The 19,202-nt window shown below is 39.6% G+C and overlaps 1 protein-coding gene across 4 annotated transcripts; it reads left to right on the top strand.

Annotated features, from left to right (window-relative positions):
* The first annotated feature begins 2,791 nt into the window (after positions 1-2,791).
* ubn2b (ubinuclein 2b) lies at positions 2,792-18,817 on the top strand. 4 transcript variants are annotated; one of them, XM_056243455.1, is made up of 15 exons: positions 2,792-3,352; positions 4,912-5,023; positions 5,168-5,272; positions 5,572-5,703; positions 7,851-7,945; positions 8,591-9,044; positions 9,879-9,949; positions 10,049-10,285; positions 11,636-11,746; positions 11,844-11,987; positions 12,095-12,145; positions 13,925-15,044; positions 15,495-15,711; positions 18,349-18,417; positions 18,540-18,817. In XM_056243455.1, the coding sequence occupies exons 1-15, from the start codon at positions 3,078-3,080 to the stop codon at positions 18,584-18,586; spliced, it is 3,240 nt and encodes a 1,079-aa protein (XP_056099430.1). In that variant the 5' UTR covers positions 2,792-3,077; the 3' UTR covers positions 18,587-18,817. The 4 variants fall into 4 exon arrangements, with proteins under 4 accessions (XP_056099430.1, XP_056099431.1, XP_056099429.1 ...); XM_056243456.1 differs by having other exon boundaries at positions 7,848-7,945; positions 15,495-15,693; XM_056243454.1 differs by having other exon boundaries at positions 7,848-7,945.
* Positions 18,818-19,202: the final 385 nt, after the last annotated feature.

The following is a 19,202-nucleotide window of genomic DNA, read 5'->3' as shown; positions in this document are numbered from 1 at the left end:
GTGGCCATTTTCAAGAAACGGTTGAAGACGCATCTTTTTCAGCAACACTTGATCCACCAACTCAACTCAACTCAATTCAACTCAACTCACATATTTTTGTCCTATTGCTAGTTTAACTATTGTTCTCCTCATTTGTAAGTCGCTTTGGATAAAAGTGTCTGCTAAATTATTAAATGTAAATGTATACTTTTTTTTCTTGATTTACCCTGAAAGAATGGAAGTGAAATGTGACAACATGCCCCTATGGGTGGGGTTCATTGTAACATGACCATATAACAGCTTAAAATATTATCTGATCTAATAAAAAAAAAAATATAAGACAAACTAAAATATTTTCTCACTAATATAGAATTAATACGTTTTTCATATAAAATAATGGCATTTTTTAATAATTAAAAATAAACAAATTTTTGAGTTTGACAACAAACACACTGCAAAACACATAGATAGCGTAGTTCAAACCATAATAACAATGAATCATTTCTGAACATTGACTCTCAAGTCTGTATTCACTTTTTTCTCATGTATTCTCAATAGAATTCATAAAATTATAGAATAGAATTATAATAGTTATAATGGGGGCTTAGTTTAACCCTAACCCTAACCCTAACCCTAAACTCCTTGTTACAACGTGCCTCACCTGCACAACTGGTGTTTAAACCCAGTAAAATGTCTTATGCTGGTTATATCACCATTAAATAACTATCTCAATTGTTAAATAACAGATATAAGATTTAACCCTTAAGAACCCGATGTGACGTGGGTGTCACAAACACTAATGATCATTGGAAAAGGTTTTTTTAAACGATTATACCTCACTTTCAACCCAGGAAGTCCCTAAGGGACATATAAGGAACATCCAGGTTCAGTCATGTGACAATGTGTGCATTTTTGTTGCCATGGTAACATTTCCAAAATGGTGGTCTGTCTTGTGTGCACATGTTGCAGTGTCAGCACTTTTTAAAGATGCTTATTTTTGTTACTAAAGGTATGTTTCAACCCATGCAACAATTCTAATGTTTTAATAACATATCCTAGATTACACTTGACTTGATTTTAAAACGTTTCTTGTACAAATTGATATAAAACAAGTTTTGCAAATGTTGTTGTGACATATGTGTCACATCGGGCTTTTAACAGTAAAACAGTAGGTGGAATTTTGATGTGACGTATGTGTCACATTAAGAAAAATGCTAATGAACTGCTCAAATAATTTAGCTGATTCAATTATTTTAGTATTATATATATTCTGCTGCTCAATTCAAAGCATATTTTAAACAAAAAAATGTCAAATTAATAACATTGTTAAAGGGTAACTAAGCCCCTGATCAGAGCCTGACTCCACCCACTGGCAATATTTGAAAAATGCTGTAAAAGTGGGCAGAGCCCAGCGGACGGAGAGGCGTGCACCTGAGACGCATCTCTCTGTAGGCATGGGTGTGGTTAGCTGGTGCCTGCTTACCTCACAGGGCACCACAAATTGAAAATTCAACTGCAGTAGCCACCGTTCAACCTGAAGAGGACAGCACTCAGATGTTTTTACACCATATATTGTAGAATTAAAACACTTTATACCCAAATGTCTAAAAAATGACTTGAATCAATGAACAGCAATAATAAAGCCCCAGTCTTACAGATCATTAACTAAAGAAAGTTGGTTTAGGGTTTACCCTTTTATGAAATGTATTTTGAAAATATGTTGCATACCTGTAACTAAAACAGCTATGCAACATATGGTACAAAACACCATATTTATTGTTATTCAGTTTGCACATTTTCGCGTTGTGAAAAAATAATAAAAAAATGTATTTCTGGTTAAACCGTATACCTGAAAAGGTAGAATTTTGCAATGTTATTGCACTACATGCATGTTCAACATGTTGACCTCCGGTGTGAGGTAGTTATTTATTTTTATTCATTTTGCACATTTTCGAGTTGTGAAAAAATAATCTAAAAATGTATTTATGATTAAACCGTATAACTGAGAAGGTTAACTTTTGAAGTTACAAAACAGTTGTTGTAAAATGTAATGGTCACAGTTGTGTGGTTTTGAAATATGTGGCAAAGCAAATAAAATGCAAAAACTATTACTTCTGAAAATTTTTTTTTATTATTTATCTTCACAGAAAAGTAATAATTTAGAAAATGTTGTGGAAAAGAAAATAAACAGAAAAAAAATGTTATTTAGCAAGAAAACTGACCAAATTATTTTTTTTCCAAATGCATCATAAAAGCCCAATGTGACATATATGTCACATTAAAAATGCACCATAAACGCCCAATGTGACATATATGTCACATTACAGATCTTTGACAAGGAGTGGTTGTTTTTAAAAAACAACGGCAGAAACATGTTTTAAGTGGTCCAATTAGTCTGTTTTATATGCCCCATAATTTTCATATAAGGGGAAATTGGTCCGGGTTCTTATAGGTTAAAATTAACTGGTGTTCAGCTGGTTTTAGCTTATACTTACTCATAATATTCAAAAGTCATTGTCGCCATCTGGTGCAATTGTGTAACTTACAGGATTTTTACATATTCATTACAAAGTCATTTTGTGAGCCTGTCCTGCAAACGAGTCATTTTATAAACCTCTTCCTGCAAAAGATTCGATTCTCTGGGATGAATCACTCTACTTGTGCGGTTCTGAATCTCCCGCGGTCAGCGCGCACGGAAGCGGCTCCACCCTCTCCCGCTGGAGTCTTGGAAGTGGGCGGGTCTTAGAGTGCGGTGAGACTTCTGATTGGTCCTGTTCCAGCGCCTCGCGCATTGCGCATGATCACTGACCCCGCTGCCTCATCCTGTATTTACTGCTACTGAAAATGGCCGCTACATATGCTGCCGAGATTTCACAGAGAGAAACAAAAACTACTTTTACAATCGACTAAATGAAACGGATTCGACTCGAATGCTGCGAGGAAATATTATATAATTTAAAACGGACATCATTTCGTTTCGTGTCAGCATTAAACTGTTGTTTAATAGTGTGAGCGCTAATCTTAGCTCAAGCTAACAGTCAGGAGCGCGCGCGTGCACGCGCGTGTGTGTTCGGGCTCGAGCAGAACCGGAGAGTCCAATGGCTGACCCGAGAAAAGTGCCGTTCGTTACCCTCGCCTCGTTCAGCACCACACCGGTGGCAACCGAGTCAAAGAAACGCCGACGGGAGGACGAAGAGAATGAACCGAGTCCCGGTGTCACCGCCCCGGGGGTGTTCGGTGCCGGGAAACCGGCAACGGAACCCGGAGAACCCAAACGTACCGTCCGCCTGAACCTGAGCCTGTCAGAACCGAGTGAACAGAAGTCAGCGGAGTTCAACTACGGCGAGCTGGTCCACTCGAGCCTGCAGGTGAGGTCCGCGGGGAACGGGTGCGGGTTAAAGCCCAGACTCGAGCAGGGGAACCGAACCTGTAGTAAATACATCGTTAGACACTTTAGAGTTACTTTTTGTTTTGACCACAGCAGCACATAAGTGACTAGTGTGTGGTTTAACTTTAGTGGTTATTAAATATCTGAACTGACAGGTTCTAGGTTCAAGCCAAGTTTCTGTCAACCTGTCAAATGTAAAAATAGGGATCGTTAATTCAGTGTAACAGTAACTACATCAGTAGCCGGACTGAGATTAATGATGGGTGGTTTAGTTTTCTTTTTAATGAAATCTGAGAGCTTTCTGTCCCTCCATTGACACTCTACGCAACTAACGTTACCACTTTCGAGCCCCAGAAAGCTAGTAAAAACGTCATTGAAGTAATCTGTGACTCCAATGGTTTAACCTAAGTTTTATGAATTTATGAGTAGTAAAGACATAATAAAAGTGCATAAAAACATAATTTACCACTTTATCAACAAAATATTACTCTCCAACGCACATTCACGTAACAACAACCCAACACGCATGCGTCATGGTGCCCTTATGTCATGCGCGTTGAAGATTCATATTTTGTAAATAAAGTGGTACATTATGTTTTTATGAACTTTTATGATGTCTTTTCCGGGGCTTAAAAGTGGTAGGTGTGTAGACGGTCAATGGAGGGACAGAAAGCTCTCAGATTTCATCAAAAACAAATCTTAGCCTAATATTTGTTCCGAAGATGGACGAAAGTTACGGGTAAAGAACGACATGAGGTGGAGAAATTAATGACAGAATTTTCATATTTGGGTGAACTATCCCTTTTATATATATTAGTTGGTAAAGGCTGTAGGTTTGATCCCCAGTTGCATCATACCTTTTTTTACGAGCTCTCATTTTTTGTATAAAAATCATCAGTTATTTAGCAATATGTAAACGTTTATGTATTGGTTTGGGTGATATTTCGTAATTGACATTAGCTTGACAGATCTGGTGTTGTTTTTCCTTTAACGTCACTAGTAAGTACACTGCAAAATCTATACAAATACTGCACATGGGTATATCGCAGCTGATTATTAAAATGTATAATTTGTACAGTTGTATTGGGATGCACAATATATCGGCCACCATATCGGTATCAGTTATGTTTAAATGTTATCGGCCCGATAAGAAAAATTGGCCAATATATTAAAGCCGATAAATAATGTATTATTTGCTTCAGCTGAGACACTTCAGATGCGCACTGTTCAACATGATGCTTTTGAATTCCTTGAAAATGAAATATGATTGAAATCACTTCAAAAGGAAAATACAGTGTCATATCGGCTACATAAAATAATAATATGAACATTATAATTGTGGGTTTGGTACATGGCTGTTAATGATGAGACTTTTGATTTTGTGAGCAGGCTCTCAAAAATGACATACAAATTTAGATTTATCGGCCAATATATCGGTTATCATCTTTCAAATATAAAGAGTTATCGGTATGATTGGTGTCTGTTTGCATGTCAATGAGTCGATTGGTTGTGTCTGACCGGTTTCATTTTCTTGTCAAGGTAAGGAAAGTTCCTCAAGGTCTCAAACCTACTCTGGATCCCAGCGACCCGTTCGCAGACGAAGACAAGGAACGGCAAGAAGTCGAGGCACTCGCCAGGAAGTTTGAGAGCAAATATGTATGTATTCTTTTCCTGACGAATGCACACATCCACCAGCAACCAACATGTGTGTGTGTGCGCGCGTATGTGTGTGTGTTTACACAGAAAACATTTAATCTTAATCACGACACGTCAAATGAATAGAGTGTATTATCATCTCAGGGAAACACTGTTGTTAAGAAGAAGCGACGAGACCGGATGCAGGATCTCATCGATATCGGTTACGGCTATGATGAAACCGATCCGTTTATCGACAACTCCGAGGCTGTGAGTATCAGAGAGAGCTTCACCCAGAAGTCCACCACTGATTATCTCCCGAAATGCTCCCAGTTACCGTTCCATCACATGATGGGGTATTCGAGTGAATTCAGAACCAGCGCATTGTGTTTGACCACACTATTACACGTTATCTCAATCTACTTTGAAATCCCCTTCCGACTCATCATCCTTATCAAAATGCATATGAAAGAGTTTTTCTGAATGGATGTAAGGACTTTATATTTCACTCTGCAGCATTAATGACCCGCAGGAAAACCGTATACATGATGTCTGTTGTGTCTTTGCAGTACGACGAACTCGTTCCTGCGTCCCTGAGCACTAAACTCGGCGGTTTCTACATCAACACCGGCACGCTTCAGTTCAGGGCCGCGTCCGAGTCGGAGGGAGAGGGCGGAGGGAAAGACTCCAATCACTTCAAGGTGATCTTCATCATCATCTTCATCATCATGGCACATGCTGTGGAGGAAGTGCCAGTTTTAGCACAGCCAGAATTATATGTGTTTTATGAGTATATGAGTGGTAGTGTTGCATACTTGTAACATGTCCTAGCCTGATTATTATTAAACCACAGAAGATGAAATATATATTCTTCTTCACACACTCTGTTCAGCATATTTCACTGTTTTTAGCTTTAATATCTAAGTAGCAACAATATTAGATGTTAATTATTTTGTTCTAAGGCCATCCTTAAAAATATTTTGGTTTGCAGTAACAGCAAAAAAAAAAAAAAAAAAGGGTCGGTAGGTAGGTCTATATTTTTTTCTTTTCAAAATTCAATGGAAAAAAAAAGGACAATTTTGGTCATGGTGATTACGTCGGTATGAATTTAAATAAATTTGCATATCGTGACGCCACTGACTGTGTCTTCAACCCATGCCTTTGGGCGCACCATTGCGAAACTCATTCTGATACAGGTTATAGATAACAAACAATTTGAAATCTTTGTCAAAAAACATGTTTATTGCATTAATTCCAGCTGCATTCATTTGGGGAAAAGGATTGGGTTTTCAGAGGGAAACAAATAAATTAAAATGACTAATCTCACCAGCGCCGCGCCGACCAATAAAACAGCGCATTTGGCACTATTCGTTGAAATTGGACCCATAAACATCTGCTATTATTAACGGAAATCAGTGAGGTCAAATGGCTAGGCGCATTGTAGAAACTATATTAAGTAGTCCTGACATATTATGGAATGGTCGATTTTCTTTAGTGTAATTTAGTACATTTCGTTATGGGATGTGTTGTTTTATTGGTCAGCGCGGCGCTGGTGAGATTAGGTCCCGCAAGCAAACACTTCCTCCCTGCGCTGTCGAGTCTGTCGCGGCTCGCGCGTCTCGGTCCATTGAGCCGCACAGATTACATGTCCGCGCTGCGCGAACTCTATAACACCGCGCCGTTTCTTCCCACTTTCGGTGTGTTTGGCTTCCCATACTTATGTGTGTTTGTCAGAGCCTGCCGTTGCTGTGTGACGCGCGTTCGCGGCGGCCATATCGTGACGAGCTGGACGCGCTCCGAGAAAAGGCCGTTAACATCTATTCCCTATTTGACCATTAAGAATTTCGAATAATGAGCGCCTAAATGTTTAGGCTCATACAGACGTATTTCACAAGCAGCCGCGCCGCAGCCATCATCACCGAGCGCGAACCATTGACCGTGAATGAAAAGAAGCGAACGCACAGACCATAGTGTGACATGCGTAAACCAATGGTGTAAACATAATCATCATATATGACGCCACGGGTTTTTATTTAAAAGAAAGAACGTAGCCTATGCAATTTATATTCACAATACTTACTATAATATAATTGATATTTTATTGCATTTGTATTAGTTGTTTGAAGAGTAAAAAAAAAATCGGTCGGTCTTAATGCAAGTTTACAACCGGCAAGTCGGTCGGACTAAAAGGGAAAAAAAATTAAAAATTGGGTCGGTCCTAAATTGACAGGGTCGGTCGGGTTACGGCAAACAAGAATATTTTTAAGGATGGCCTAATCACATGTTTAACCACAATAATCACTATATATATGTGTATATATATATATATATACATATATATACATTTGTTTGCACAATAATGGCACAATATCGGTTATTGACACTTTTTTTTGATTTATGGTACTGGCCATTATTGGATGTTTCATTGTTTCGACCTATTAAGATTTAGATGATCATCTAGCACTAATTTTAAGGGATACATTTGATTATGGCAAAGCTTTGATCCTTTAAAAGCTCAAGTGCATCTCAGTGTGAGTTGCGTGGTGCATATAACAATAGTTTTGACTATTTATATTAAATTTTTTAACAAATTAATTTATATTTGTAATATAGGCATATTTATTGATTATTAGCCATAACTTGAAAAAACTATTTGGTACATTTTTATCTTATCACAGTTCAAAATAATCACAATATGACTTTTTTTTACCAAGTAATGCTGTTCTTCTTAATGGTCAGTTCCAGTGTTTTATATTCCGAGGGATTTCTATCAGAGATCTGATCAGCGTTTTGAGTCTGTGATGGTGTGATTGACTGAGATGATGTCCTTGACTCTGATTCACAGAAGGATGGAGAGGAGCGGGTGATTAAGAGAAGGAAAAAGAAGCAGGACGGCTGCCTGGAGGAGAAGAAACCCAGGAAATTCAAAGTACCCAAGCCAGGGTGAGTTCACATGCTTTTTGTGTTTCAGTACGCTGCTTTTATGTAAACAAGCACTAGATGGACGTCTTTGAACGTTACGCCACGTCTCACTGCTTTTTATTTTTTAGATGCAGTGTCAAATTAAACAAAGTTCAACTTAAAAAAAAAAAAAAAAAACTTCTGTGCCCTTTTGTGTTTTCATTTGTTTTCAAAATTTTCATTTTTGCTGATGGGATGGTTTTGGGTCTTTAAACATTCATGAACAAACTCAAATACTGTCAAAGAAATATGTAGTTAATATGTCGTAAGCCTGTATTTATTAGAATAATAAATTGACTTGTTTGTGAACATGGTAGAAATGTAAACAATTGTCGTTCCAAACCTGTATGGAACGCACATATACACTCAAAACATAGGGGTTGGTGAGATTTTTTGTGAAATAAGTCTCTTCTGCTCACCAAGGCTGCATTTATTTGATGAAAAATACAGTAAAATTGTGAAATATTATTACTATATTATTATTATTTGAAATAGAAATCTTGTATAACATTTATAAATGTGTGTTTTCGATCAATTTAATAACTAAAAGCATAAGTTTCCGTACTCATCCCAATCTTTCGAACCCTAGTGTGTACGACGCCAGTTTTGTTCCTCTCTTTCTGACAGCGTGTCGGCTCTGAACCGGCCGGAGAAGAAGAAGAGGAAGAAGCTGATGAAGGACTCTCTGTCTCTGGCGGCCATGATCCGTCGCTTCAGCCGCGAGAAAGAGGAGATCCGCAAGAAGCACCCGGCGTCGGTCGTCAAGCTCGTCCGCGCGCAGCCCAACGCTGCCGCCGTCGCCCCCAGCAACGACCTCTCCATGGCCGACCTGACCTCTGACCCGGCGATGATGTCACTGCTGGGCGGAGCCACGGAGAACGACATGTTGCAGGAGCTGATGGGCGACCTGGACTTCGGGCTGCTGGACTCCCCTCAGCCGGCGAGTCCCGGGCAGAGCGAGAACGGCTCCCAGAAGCCCGGAGTCGCGGGTCGGGTGCAGAAGACGGGGCTGGTGCCGCCACCGCCGCTTCCCAGCAGCCTCCCTGCTCCGCTTATCAAGCGCATAGAGGACCTGCGGGCGGTGAGTGCTGACCTGTACTTGCACATCTCAGTCGCTGCGTTTAGTTGCATAAACACTGATTCATGATCCTCATGTGAAACAGGAGCGCAGTTGAAAAGTGTATGTGTGTGTGTGTTTGTGTGTGTTGGTGGGTGTGAGTGTGTGTGTGTTTGTGTGTGTGCCATCTTTTCTTTCCAGGCATATTCCATTAGAAAGAGAGAGAGTGAAGGAGACGAGGTAGAGAGAGGTGTAGGAGGAAGAGAAGATCAACATGATAGAGAGGAAATAGCCAGAATACAGGGAGAACAGGAAGAGCGGAAGGTTAGAAAGATGGAGATCTGTGGAAAACAGGGTATAATAGTGTCAGTACATCAGAAGATGCGGTTTTGTTCTGATGTCTATTATGGGACGTGTCTTCAATCTTTCAAAGTAAACATGCTATGACATCCGCAATTATTTTACTTTCATAATGTGATGCATTTCATAAAGTTTAACTTTCATAAAGTGAAGCAGAATATTCAACTGGAAAATGTAGGACTGGACTTGATTTAATCCATAAGGATTTGATGGGATGGCGATGTTTTATCATTTTTTGCTAACAACACATAATTATAAAACGCATCAAGACCAGAAACGTGTTTTAAAGTAAACAGCCTCAATTTTACTTTCATGTTGACTTTACAGATGATTGGATTGTGAAAGTGATATATGAGCTGCAGCTTTAGTTTTATGGAAGATGAATTGTCAATTTTCTTTTGTTTTTCCTTTGATATTTTGCTACTTTTTTAAAGTATTTGTGTCCATGAAGATAGCCATTACATTTGAGCTGTTGTTAACCGCTTGTTTTCCTCAAAGGCGTCTCGTCAGTTTGATATGGAGGGCAGGAAGAAGTTTTTCACGCTGGACATGAACAACATCCTGCTGGAGTGAGTTCATTTGACTGTTGTTTTCATTCCCAGTGTCTCTGGTTGGTTCGATCATCTCACTCTCTCTCTCTGTGTGTGTGTGTGTGTGTGTGTGTGCAGTATCGAGCTGCAGGTGCAGGAACAGTCTGCCTCTGTGCGCGCCGCCGTCTACACTCATCTGGAGGCGTTCGTGCCGTGTAATAAAGAGGCTCTGCTGAAGCGGCTGAAGAAGCTGAGTCTGAACATTCAGGACGACCGGCTGCGGACGCCGCTGCTCAAACTCAAGCTGGCCGTGTGCAGCGTCATGCCGGAGCAGATCGCTCGATACAACATGGACTGCATGGCCAGAGTTGCCAAGTAAGAAACTGGAGTGCTACTGAGTAAGGGTTAAAAAAAATAGATATATGCAGTAGACAACATTTGAAGTGGATCATAAAAGTTCATCAAAGTTGTCCTAAGACAAGAACGGGTATTGTTGTATAACTGATGAACGGTTTTGATCCACTTCAAATGTTCACTACTGTATTAAAGGGATAGTTCCCAGCGTCGATGACTAACTTTTAAAATTAGTCTAAGCAGTTTATGCAACCGTGTTGCTCTTCTTTCTTTTATGGACCACAAAGGAGAATTTTTAATAAAAAAAAAGTGTCACTCTCTCTAGTCCATATAATGGCAGTGAAAAGCAACCAGCATCAAGTTATAAAAAAAAAAAAAAAGACACAAGTATCACAGAAGGATCCCATGTGACACGTATGTCTTATGCGTTGTATATTCCAAGTGTTCTGGGGGGTGCAAAATTCAAGACCTTGTCTGTTAGTCTTCAGTGCACGATTCTAAGTTTGACTCAATACGCTGATTTCACGCAGCCGCCATTTTGAAATTGAAAGCGAGGCTCCGGTGGGAAGAACCCCGGAAGTACAGATAAACAACAATGCCTTGGACTACCAACCTGAAGCTGCTGCCGCGATTTACACTATTGGATGTTAATATACAATATAGGATATGTGTATAGTTCATTCCTGCTTATTTTTTCACTTTCTGAATTATATAAAAATTATTTATAAATGAATTTCACTGTATATAGTCTAAAGTATGAAAGAAATGTATGTACATTTTTAGAATAACTCATTTCTACATTAAACACAACAATACGCCATTGCATTCGCGACTCTCCTGCCTGTGATTAAAGGTGGCACTTCCGGTTTTCTTCCCACCGGAGCCTCGCTTTCGATTTCAAAATAACGGCTGCGTGAAATCAGCTTATTAGCGCCCCAGTTTCATCTCTCTTTTTTTTTTTTTTTATACAAAATTTTATAAATTGTTGTTTTTACGAATTTAATTAATTAGACATGCTTTTTGATAATTAAAATGTAATTAAAGCCATTAACATGTAATCCAGAAAACTTAAAACAGAAAACACCGAATTTGGTAAATATAAAACAGAGAAAATTTGTTCTGAATTCTTTCTGAAAATTTGAGAAAAGAATAATAAATTGTGTTTCATAGGGCCTTAAACATGTCATTTTTGTTTATTCTTTTAATAAAGTGTTGTTAAATTGTATTTAAAAAAAAAAAAAAACGGAATCCATAAAAACGTTTTAAAAAAAGTGGAATTTGGGGAGAAATAAAACGGTTTTAATAGAGTCCTAATAAACGAAGAGACTTCTGTGTGTTTACTGGTGTGTGTGTGTGTGTGTGTGTGTGCAGGCAGCAGACCGAAGACGGCGACAGAAACGGCTCAGAGGAGGAAGACGATGAGAAGCCAGGACGAAGAGTGATGGGACCCAGGAAGAAATTTGTATGGGATGATAAACTCAGGTGAAAGTCATAGATGATCACTAACGCGATCGTCAAGAGCCAGACCTGCAGTGGAAGCTTGATATCTGTGTGTGTGTGTGTGTGTGTGTCTGCGCAGGACTCTGCTGTGTAATCTGGTGCGGGTGAAGCTGGGCTGCTACGTGCTGGAGGCTCAGAGCTCACTCTCGCCTGAGGATTACCTGAAGGTCTTCATGGAGACGGAGGTCAAACCGCTCTGGCCCAAAGGATGGATGCAGGCCAGGTGGGTTTCGGCCCCACAGCACCAGGTCCCGGACCTCTGCTGGCTGCTGCATAATGTGGATTCACTAAACATCCTGACTGATGTATCTCTTTCTCTCTACTTCTCAGGATGTTGTTCAAAGAGAGCCGAATAGCTCACAATCATCTCACTGGAAACACGTGAGTTTCTCCACTCTGGTTTATTTTTAAACGCTAGCTAGATGCTGAATCTAGATTTATTCCTCAGGATTTTCATTCACGATATGGAGCCACTGTAAACGATTGTGTCATTCACAACTTAATTTGCTTTCCTAATTTGACACTTTATTACTGGGACACAATTTAGGGCTGATACTTAGTCATTTTAGGGGAATAAAATGCAATCAATGAACCAGATTGAGACCAAAAACATGTATTATGTGCTCAATTTGAATGTCATGTACATTTTTAAAGTATTAATTGGAGTGTTAATATAACATTTATCATGGCGTTTATGTCTTTAAAATGCCGTTCTCTAAGGCATCTGGTTATTTTTAAACGTTTACTAACAGCTGGATCTAGATTAATTGAAATCTTCGTATTACTGCACATTCACAGATCTATTGTAAGCGATTCATTAGTTCATTTTAGGAAGTTGAAACGGTTACCCGTGGTTAGGGTTGAAAAAATATAATTTAATAATAAAATGAGGAAAAATTACAGCTCACCACATAATCATTAATACATATTACATTATATATTCATATTTTAGTAATTGCATGTTAAATTGTCATGCTACATGATCCACAATGAGTAAAACTAATCTTCAGTGTTGAACAACTATCATCAGTAATAACACTCTCGTCTATCGTGCCTAATGCTCGACTCCTGTTTGGCACTGTACTCGTCTTTACCCGGATTACAGTCGTCATCCATCAAAACTTTACCAGCGCGACACTGGTTTGCGTTATCCAACTGAGAGGTGTGTGTGTGTATGTCATTATGCTCATGCAGCGGTTGGGTGTTTTGAGCCGCCGGTCACTCAAGTCTGTATTTCACACAGAGAAACGGCTCATGTCGCTCCGAAACAATCACAGATGGCAGAGAGATCGTGCTTTGATGCCGAAAACACTGTTCTCTCAGCCGTCTGTGATGATATCTGCCGTGTTTCCTCTGCGTTACGACTGCTCGACTGCATTCCCTCACTGGATCCTTGGACTGAAAACTTTCCAGGAGTTTAAAATGATCTTATCGAAAACAGGAGCGGAAACAACGGCGTCGTTTTCCCACACTTTGAAAACCCCTGGGCTACAGTGTCAATAATAAACAAGGTTTTTTTTTATTAGCATTTAGCATGATGGTAATTTTACTTAGAAAAAATAATAATCCTCGGTAATAAAATTGATAACAGGCTTAAAATTTAACAATTCACTTCAAGTTTTTTTTTTAAATTAAACTTTAAAAATATATTTTTAAATAGTTTTCATTAAACATAAAAAATACAGCTAATTTATTATTTTAAACATTAAATTATTTTATTTGCATTTAAGCATTAAAATAATTTATTATTTTTATTTTATTTTATTTAATTAAACATAAACATATTTAAAATTCGCTTACTGGATCCTTGGAGTGAAAACGTTCCAGGAGTTTAAAACATTAAAAAATATTGCTAATTTTGTATTTTAATTCAACATTAAATGATTGTTATTATTGCATTTAAGCATTACAAATATTTAAATTTTAATTAAACTTAAAAATATTGAAAATATATTATTTAATTAAAAAATATTTACAAGTCAACATTTGAAGTGGTTCAAAAAGTTCATCAAACTTGTCCTAAGACAAGAAAGGGTATTGTTCAAAATTCATGTGTAACTTTGATGTGTACTTTGATAATTATTGTATTTTTTAATCTTTGTATTTGTCATCACTGTTTGAGTGTCTGAAACTGCATTGATTTGTTTTTGTGTTTTTCAGAGTGAAGAAGCGGATGTTACCGACCCCCAAAGCCAAACCCAAGCCTCAGGACAGTGGTGTTCTCCAGCGGCCGGCCCTCTCCGTGGACCCCACCCCCCCTCCCCCCGCCGTCCCGCGCGGGCCGTCCCCGCCGGAGCCCATCTGCCTGTCGGACTCTCTGGACGAGGACCTGACGGCCCCGTCGCTGGACTCCATCTCTCACGCTCTAGCCATGCTCAGCAGCGTCGCTAAAGGCCTGGTCCAGTCCGACAGCCCGCCGTCCACCGACCCTCCCAAACCGGCCCAGTCGCTGCACACGCCGTCGCCACACCTGGCCAAGAAGAGCGCCAACACCCTCCCGCCTCACTCTCCCAGCATCCTCTCCTCCTCGTCTGCGTCTCCGGTCGTTAAAGGAGTGAGTGTTTTATCCCAGGTTCAGAGGCCTTCGGTTATTCCCGCTCAGCGACCGACTGTGACTCCGCCCACGAAACTGGGCGTGTCCCAACCGAAGCCCCGCCCACCTCCCACATCATCGCCTCTTCACGCTCCTCAAAAGATTCCGGCAAAATCAGTGGTCGCCATGTCAACGGGTATCATCAAAACAAGCAATAACAGCTCATCGCCGCATTCGCGCGCACTTCTCACCACTTCCTCGCCGTCGCTCATAAACGTTAAAACCGCTCAGCCTTTCCACGTGACCGTGACGCCGCAAGCTAAAAAACTTGCGCCCCACGAGTTGCCCAAACCGGGCTTCATCACGCCCATGCAGGCCACGCTCACCAAATCGCCACACAACCCCAGCTCAAACATCATCAAGCTCACTCCCACCGGCCCGCCCGTCTCCAGGCCGCCCACGTTACCCAGCATGCACCAGCACGCCTCTAAGAACCAGGGCTTCCACGCGGGGTTCATCGCCGGCGGTTACAGCTCCCCCGTGGGGCAGAAGAATTCCTCTCAGGGCAACAACATCTCCAGCCTCACCACGACAACCACAGCTGTTGCTAAGCAGCCGGTGACCAGCGCCTCGCCCGTGGCAGGCACGGCCAATCACAGCCAGCGGCACAGACAAGTGGGCGGAGCTAATCAGGGGGTGAAGACAATCACATCGGTGTCTACGGCCGCAGCGACTCAGCTCACACAGGTCTCTCCGGCATAATTTTACTTTTTCATTAAATTTTAATGTATTGATTCATTATTTTTATTTAAAAAATAACTAGCATCTGATTTAGACCGAAGAATTTTTTAATTACAAATTTTTTTAATTAATGAGATCTCTCTCTATATATATATATATATATATATATATATATTATTTAAAAAAAAACTTTAATTAAATTGTTATTTTTTGATTGTTTTATTTATTTATCATAGTTATATGTATTAGGCATCTTTGCGATTTGGTTTTCTAGTGTTTTTATCACTTATTTTCGTTCCACTTGCTGACAAATTTCAGAAGTTCTGGCATTTCAATCAGTGCAATAGTTTCTTAATAGTTTTGCACATTGGAGCAGAAAGTGGGACTCATCGGGATGCGCTGCTTTATCACAGTGAGAGGCCTAATGAAGATCAATGATGTTTCCCCTGTGTGCAGGTGTCGCCCGCCGCCAGCGCTCTGCTCAGTTCGGCCGGCCCGTCTCTGCCTCTGGGTTTCGGGATGTTGGGAGGACTGGTTCCCGTCTCTCTCCCGTTCCAGTTTCCAAACCTGCTGAATCTTCCTTCATCTGTGGTTTCCACGGCGACCTCCGGCGTCTCGACCAATCCCAGCAGCTCAGGGTTCAACCTTCCCCAGAGTGAGTCGCTCTTCACACGTAAATATATTTAATACTGTATTATTATTATTATCGTTTAAAAACTCTTAGTGAGGTGAATTTTACATACTTCGTTAGATCTCACAGAATTGACACTTTTTGCTTTTTTTTTAATTCCCTATAGCATGTTATTACTGCTGTAATGTTTCTGATACACACTTGCATAATGAGCGCATTTATTACTGATTATAACAATGTATATATATATATATATATATATATAAATTTGAAAGGTGAAGAATTACATGATTTATTTATTTATTTTAATTATTTGATTTTTATTATTCTCCTGAGAAAATAGATTTTCTATGAAATATATTGAACTGAAAAAGCTCATGCAATTGCTATATTTTTACTGTATTTGTTGTAAGAAAATATTGTTAAATTGTATAAGATGTGTTCTTGATTTAGTAGGGCCCTATGAAATCCGTTTTATTTTTTCCCAAATTCCGTTTTATTTTTTCCCAAATTCCGTTTTTTCCGTTTAAATTTTTGGGAATTCATTTTTTTTTACCCTTTACTGTTATTTTAGTCATAAAAAGAGTGTGCTTTTAAAGTTAATGATTAAAATGTATACAAATAAAATAGGAATGACCTTAAATTACAGACATTTACTCAGTAGCCTTTTCAGGACAAATACTGCATGATGCAACATGACACTGCACTCTTCAAGTAACAACAAAATATGGTTATGAGCTTTAAACTGTCCAGTAAAATAAATTATATTAGTTTAAATAAAAGTCACACTCTGTCTCTCTCTCGCCCAGTGTCGCTCGCGGAGTTCGCTTCGCTTTTGTCCAGTCCGGCGCCTCATAGACAGACGCGGTGTGTGTGTGTGTGTGTGTGTGTGTGTGCGCGTGTGTGTATGTGAGAGAGACGCGTAAGTGTTAGAGAGACGAAACGGAATATGTGGCGGCCGGAGTTGATTTTGTGGCCGCGAATTAGTCTATGTGTGGGAAACACTGCATAAAAGTCACGTGCAAACTGCTCGGCTCGGTACTGAGGGCTTATAGCGTCGAGTTTCTTAACTTTTTCGCCGACGAAAGCAGAGTCGTGGAGAGCCGCTTCGCCATGCTTTCATTGTTTTGATGCCGTCATTGGAGCTGAAATGACGGGAGGGGTTGTGTCGCCCAGATTTGCTTCCCCCGGTCTGCATTTTCACCAGACATACGTTCTTCTCCCACACAAAAACAGAATTTCAATCCAAATATGTAAAATTCCACAAAATTCCGCGTTAACACTAGATTCCGCGTTAATTTGCCAATTCCGTAATTCCGTCCGCGATTCCGTAATCGCGGAAATCATAGGGCCCTAATTTAGTGAATTTCTAGTGTCACGACTAGTTTGCCATTAAAATAGTCTTTGCTGCTGATATGGTGTTAAATAATAAACACATAAAATACGTTTATAAATAATATTACAATAAATATTGTAAAATAAGTTAAAATATAAATCCTTTAAAGTGAGCGTGTATCAGGAATATTCTGGCAGTGATAAATATTCCAGAAGTGATTCAAGTAGAAAAAAACATGTTTTTGATTTATCCGTCAAGCAGACACAGTTATTTCCCAATACCAGTATCTGGAAAACAACCCAGTATAGACCCAGTTATTAATCACTAGTATTTCTGAGTCAGATGTAAGAGAATAAAGTCTTCAGCTTGGCCCTTCAGTCTCGTGTAATATACACTGCTGCAGTTAACATACTGTCAGATCGCCAGAATTTGTTAGGTTTTCTACTGGACACCATATATATGTGTGTATTTGTGTGATAGCTGGAATAACTAATTGATCAAATCTGTAATAATCATGAAAATTAACTAGTCACAACACTGAACAAACTTGACATTTAAGTAGTAAAAAGCTCATTTTTTTATGGGGGAAAATCTCATTGACTAACATTTTACAGTTATATTCAGTATTCCAATGCTTTTCAAAACTGCTTCTAATAGCAAGTCGCTGTCATTTTTAAACTAACATTCTACAAGAACAAATCTGAGGTATTTGAAATTGAATGTGATTCAAATGTTTTCAACATTCCAAAAGAACACAATTGACATATTTGAAAGTTTAATGTGGTTTAAATGTCTGTAACATTCTATAAGAACAAATCTGAGGTATTTGAAATTGAATGTGATTCAAATGTTTTCAACATTCCAAAAGAACACAATTGAAAGTTTAATGTGGTTTAAATGTCTGTAAAATACCTCAGATGTGTTCTCATAGAATGTTACAGACATTTAAACCACATTAAACTTTCAAATATGTTCTTTTGGAATGTTGAAAACATTTGAATCGCATTAAATTCCAAATACCTCAGATTTGTTCCTTTGGAATGTTCAACACATTTAAACCACATTACATTCTAACCTTGATCATTTTGCACACTATGTGAAGCAGATATTACACAGACTCCACTGTTTGTTGGGAAAACATCATAATGAATGAATTAACGGAGTGTTTAGTTGACGTAAGCACTGCAGTCGTGTGTGTTCAGTAGTTTCTGTTGCTGCTGGTGTTTTTGTGGCTCATCTTCTGCTCTTCGTCCTCATGAATCTGATTTCCTCCATTGGTTTCGTCTCTCTGTCCATCCCGTCTCATGCGTGTCGGTGTGTGTGTGTGTCCCGTCTCTCCTCAGATGTGTTAAAGGGTCTCATGTCAGGGGCTCAGGCTGCTCTGCCGCCACACTTGCAGCTGGCTTTCTCAGGTAAACGCTGACGACGCCTCCCGCTGGCTGCATGTGTCTTCTGTTAGCCGCTTTCTTCATCATCTTCTGTCGGGACACGCCGCCCGTGTTCGCTTCACTGACCCCTCTCTCTGTCTGTGCAGATGTCAATCAAACGCAGGGTGGAGACTTGCAGAGGAAGTCCTTATGACATCACAGAGCTCCCGACCGCTGGCCGATCCAGTGCTGACTGACTCCGCCCACTTTTATGCATGATCTGCTGGCTGTCCAATGAGACGGAACTGTTTTTATACGCATTTGAATATCATGAATAATGAATTAGTTTGAATAATGATGCGTCAGTTGTACATATGTATCAATGTTTACACAGACAGACCTAATCACTGTGGACGGGGAGGGAAACGTGTGTGTGTGTGTGTGTGTGTGTGTGTGTGTGTGTGTGTGTGTGTGTGTGTGTGTGTGTGTTGCATGTACATTAGCGGGCAGTTTTTTAACGTGTCGAGTGTTTGAATATTCATGAGCGAGTGAATGTGTTCCTCCCTCTCTCGTGTAGGTCGGTGTCTCTGGTGCTGTTCACGAACGAAACGCCCCTTTAAAGTCAAAACAAACTGAAAACCAAATGACGGAGGCGGGCGATTGTAATATACTTGAACTTTCAGGATTTGTTTACTTGCGTTTCAGGACACGTGCGAAATAAAAATGCAGAAGCCTTAGTAAAACTTTGTGTGTGTCTGATGTTTCTGAGGCATGTTTATTATCGGCTAAATTGATTGATTTTACCATGTTTAAATCCAAACTATCCTTAA

This window comes from Rhinichthys klamathensis, unplaced genomic scaffold, assembly GCF_029890125.1.
Source record: "Rhinichthys klamathensis goyatoka isolate OS25496 unplaced genomic scaffold, OSU_Roscu_1.1 h1tg000799l_1, whole genome shotgun sequence".
Classification (NCBI taxonomy): Eukaryota; Metazoa; Chordata; class Actinopteri; order Cypriniformes; family Leuciscidae; genus Rhinichthys; species Rhinichthys klamathensis.
The sequence above is the reverse complement of the archived record's forward strand: the minus strand, read 5'-3'. Positions and strand labels throughout refer to the sequence as shown.

Coding starts and splice junctions, on each gene's coding strand:
- ubn2b (XM_056243454.1), top strand. CDS start 3,078: ATGGCTGACCCGAGAAAAGTGCCGTTCGTTACCCTCGCCTCGTTCAGC. Junction 11,988..12,094: donor AAAGGATGGATGCAGGCCAG/GTGGGTTTCGGC, acceptor TCTACTTCTCAG/GATGTTGTTCAAAGAGAGCC. Junction 12,146..13,924: donor AATCATCTCACTGGAAACAC/GTGAGTTTCTCC, acceptor TGTGTTTTTCAG/AGTGAAGAAGCGGATGTTAC.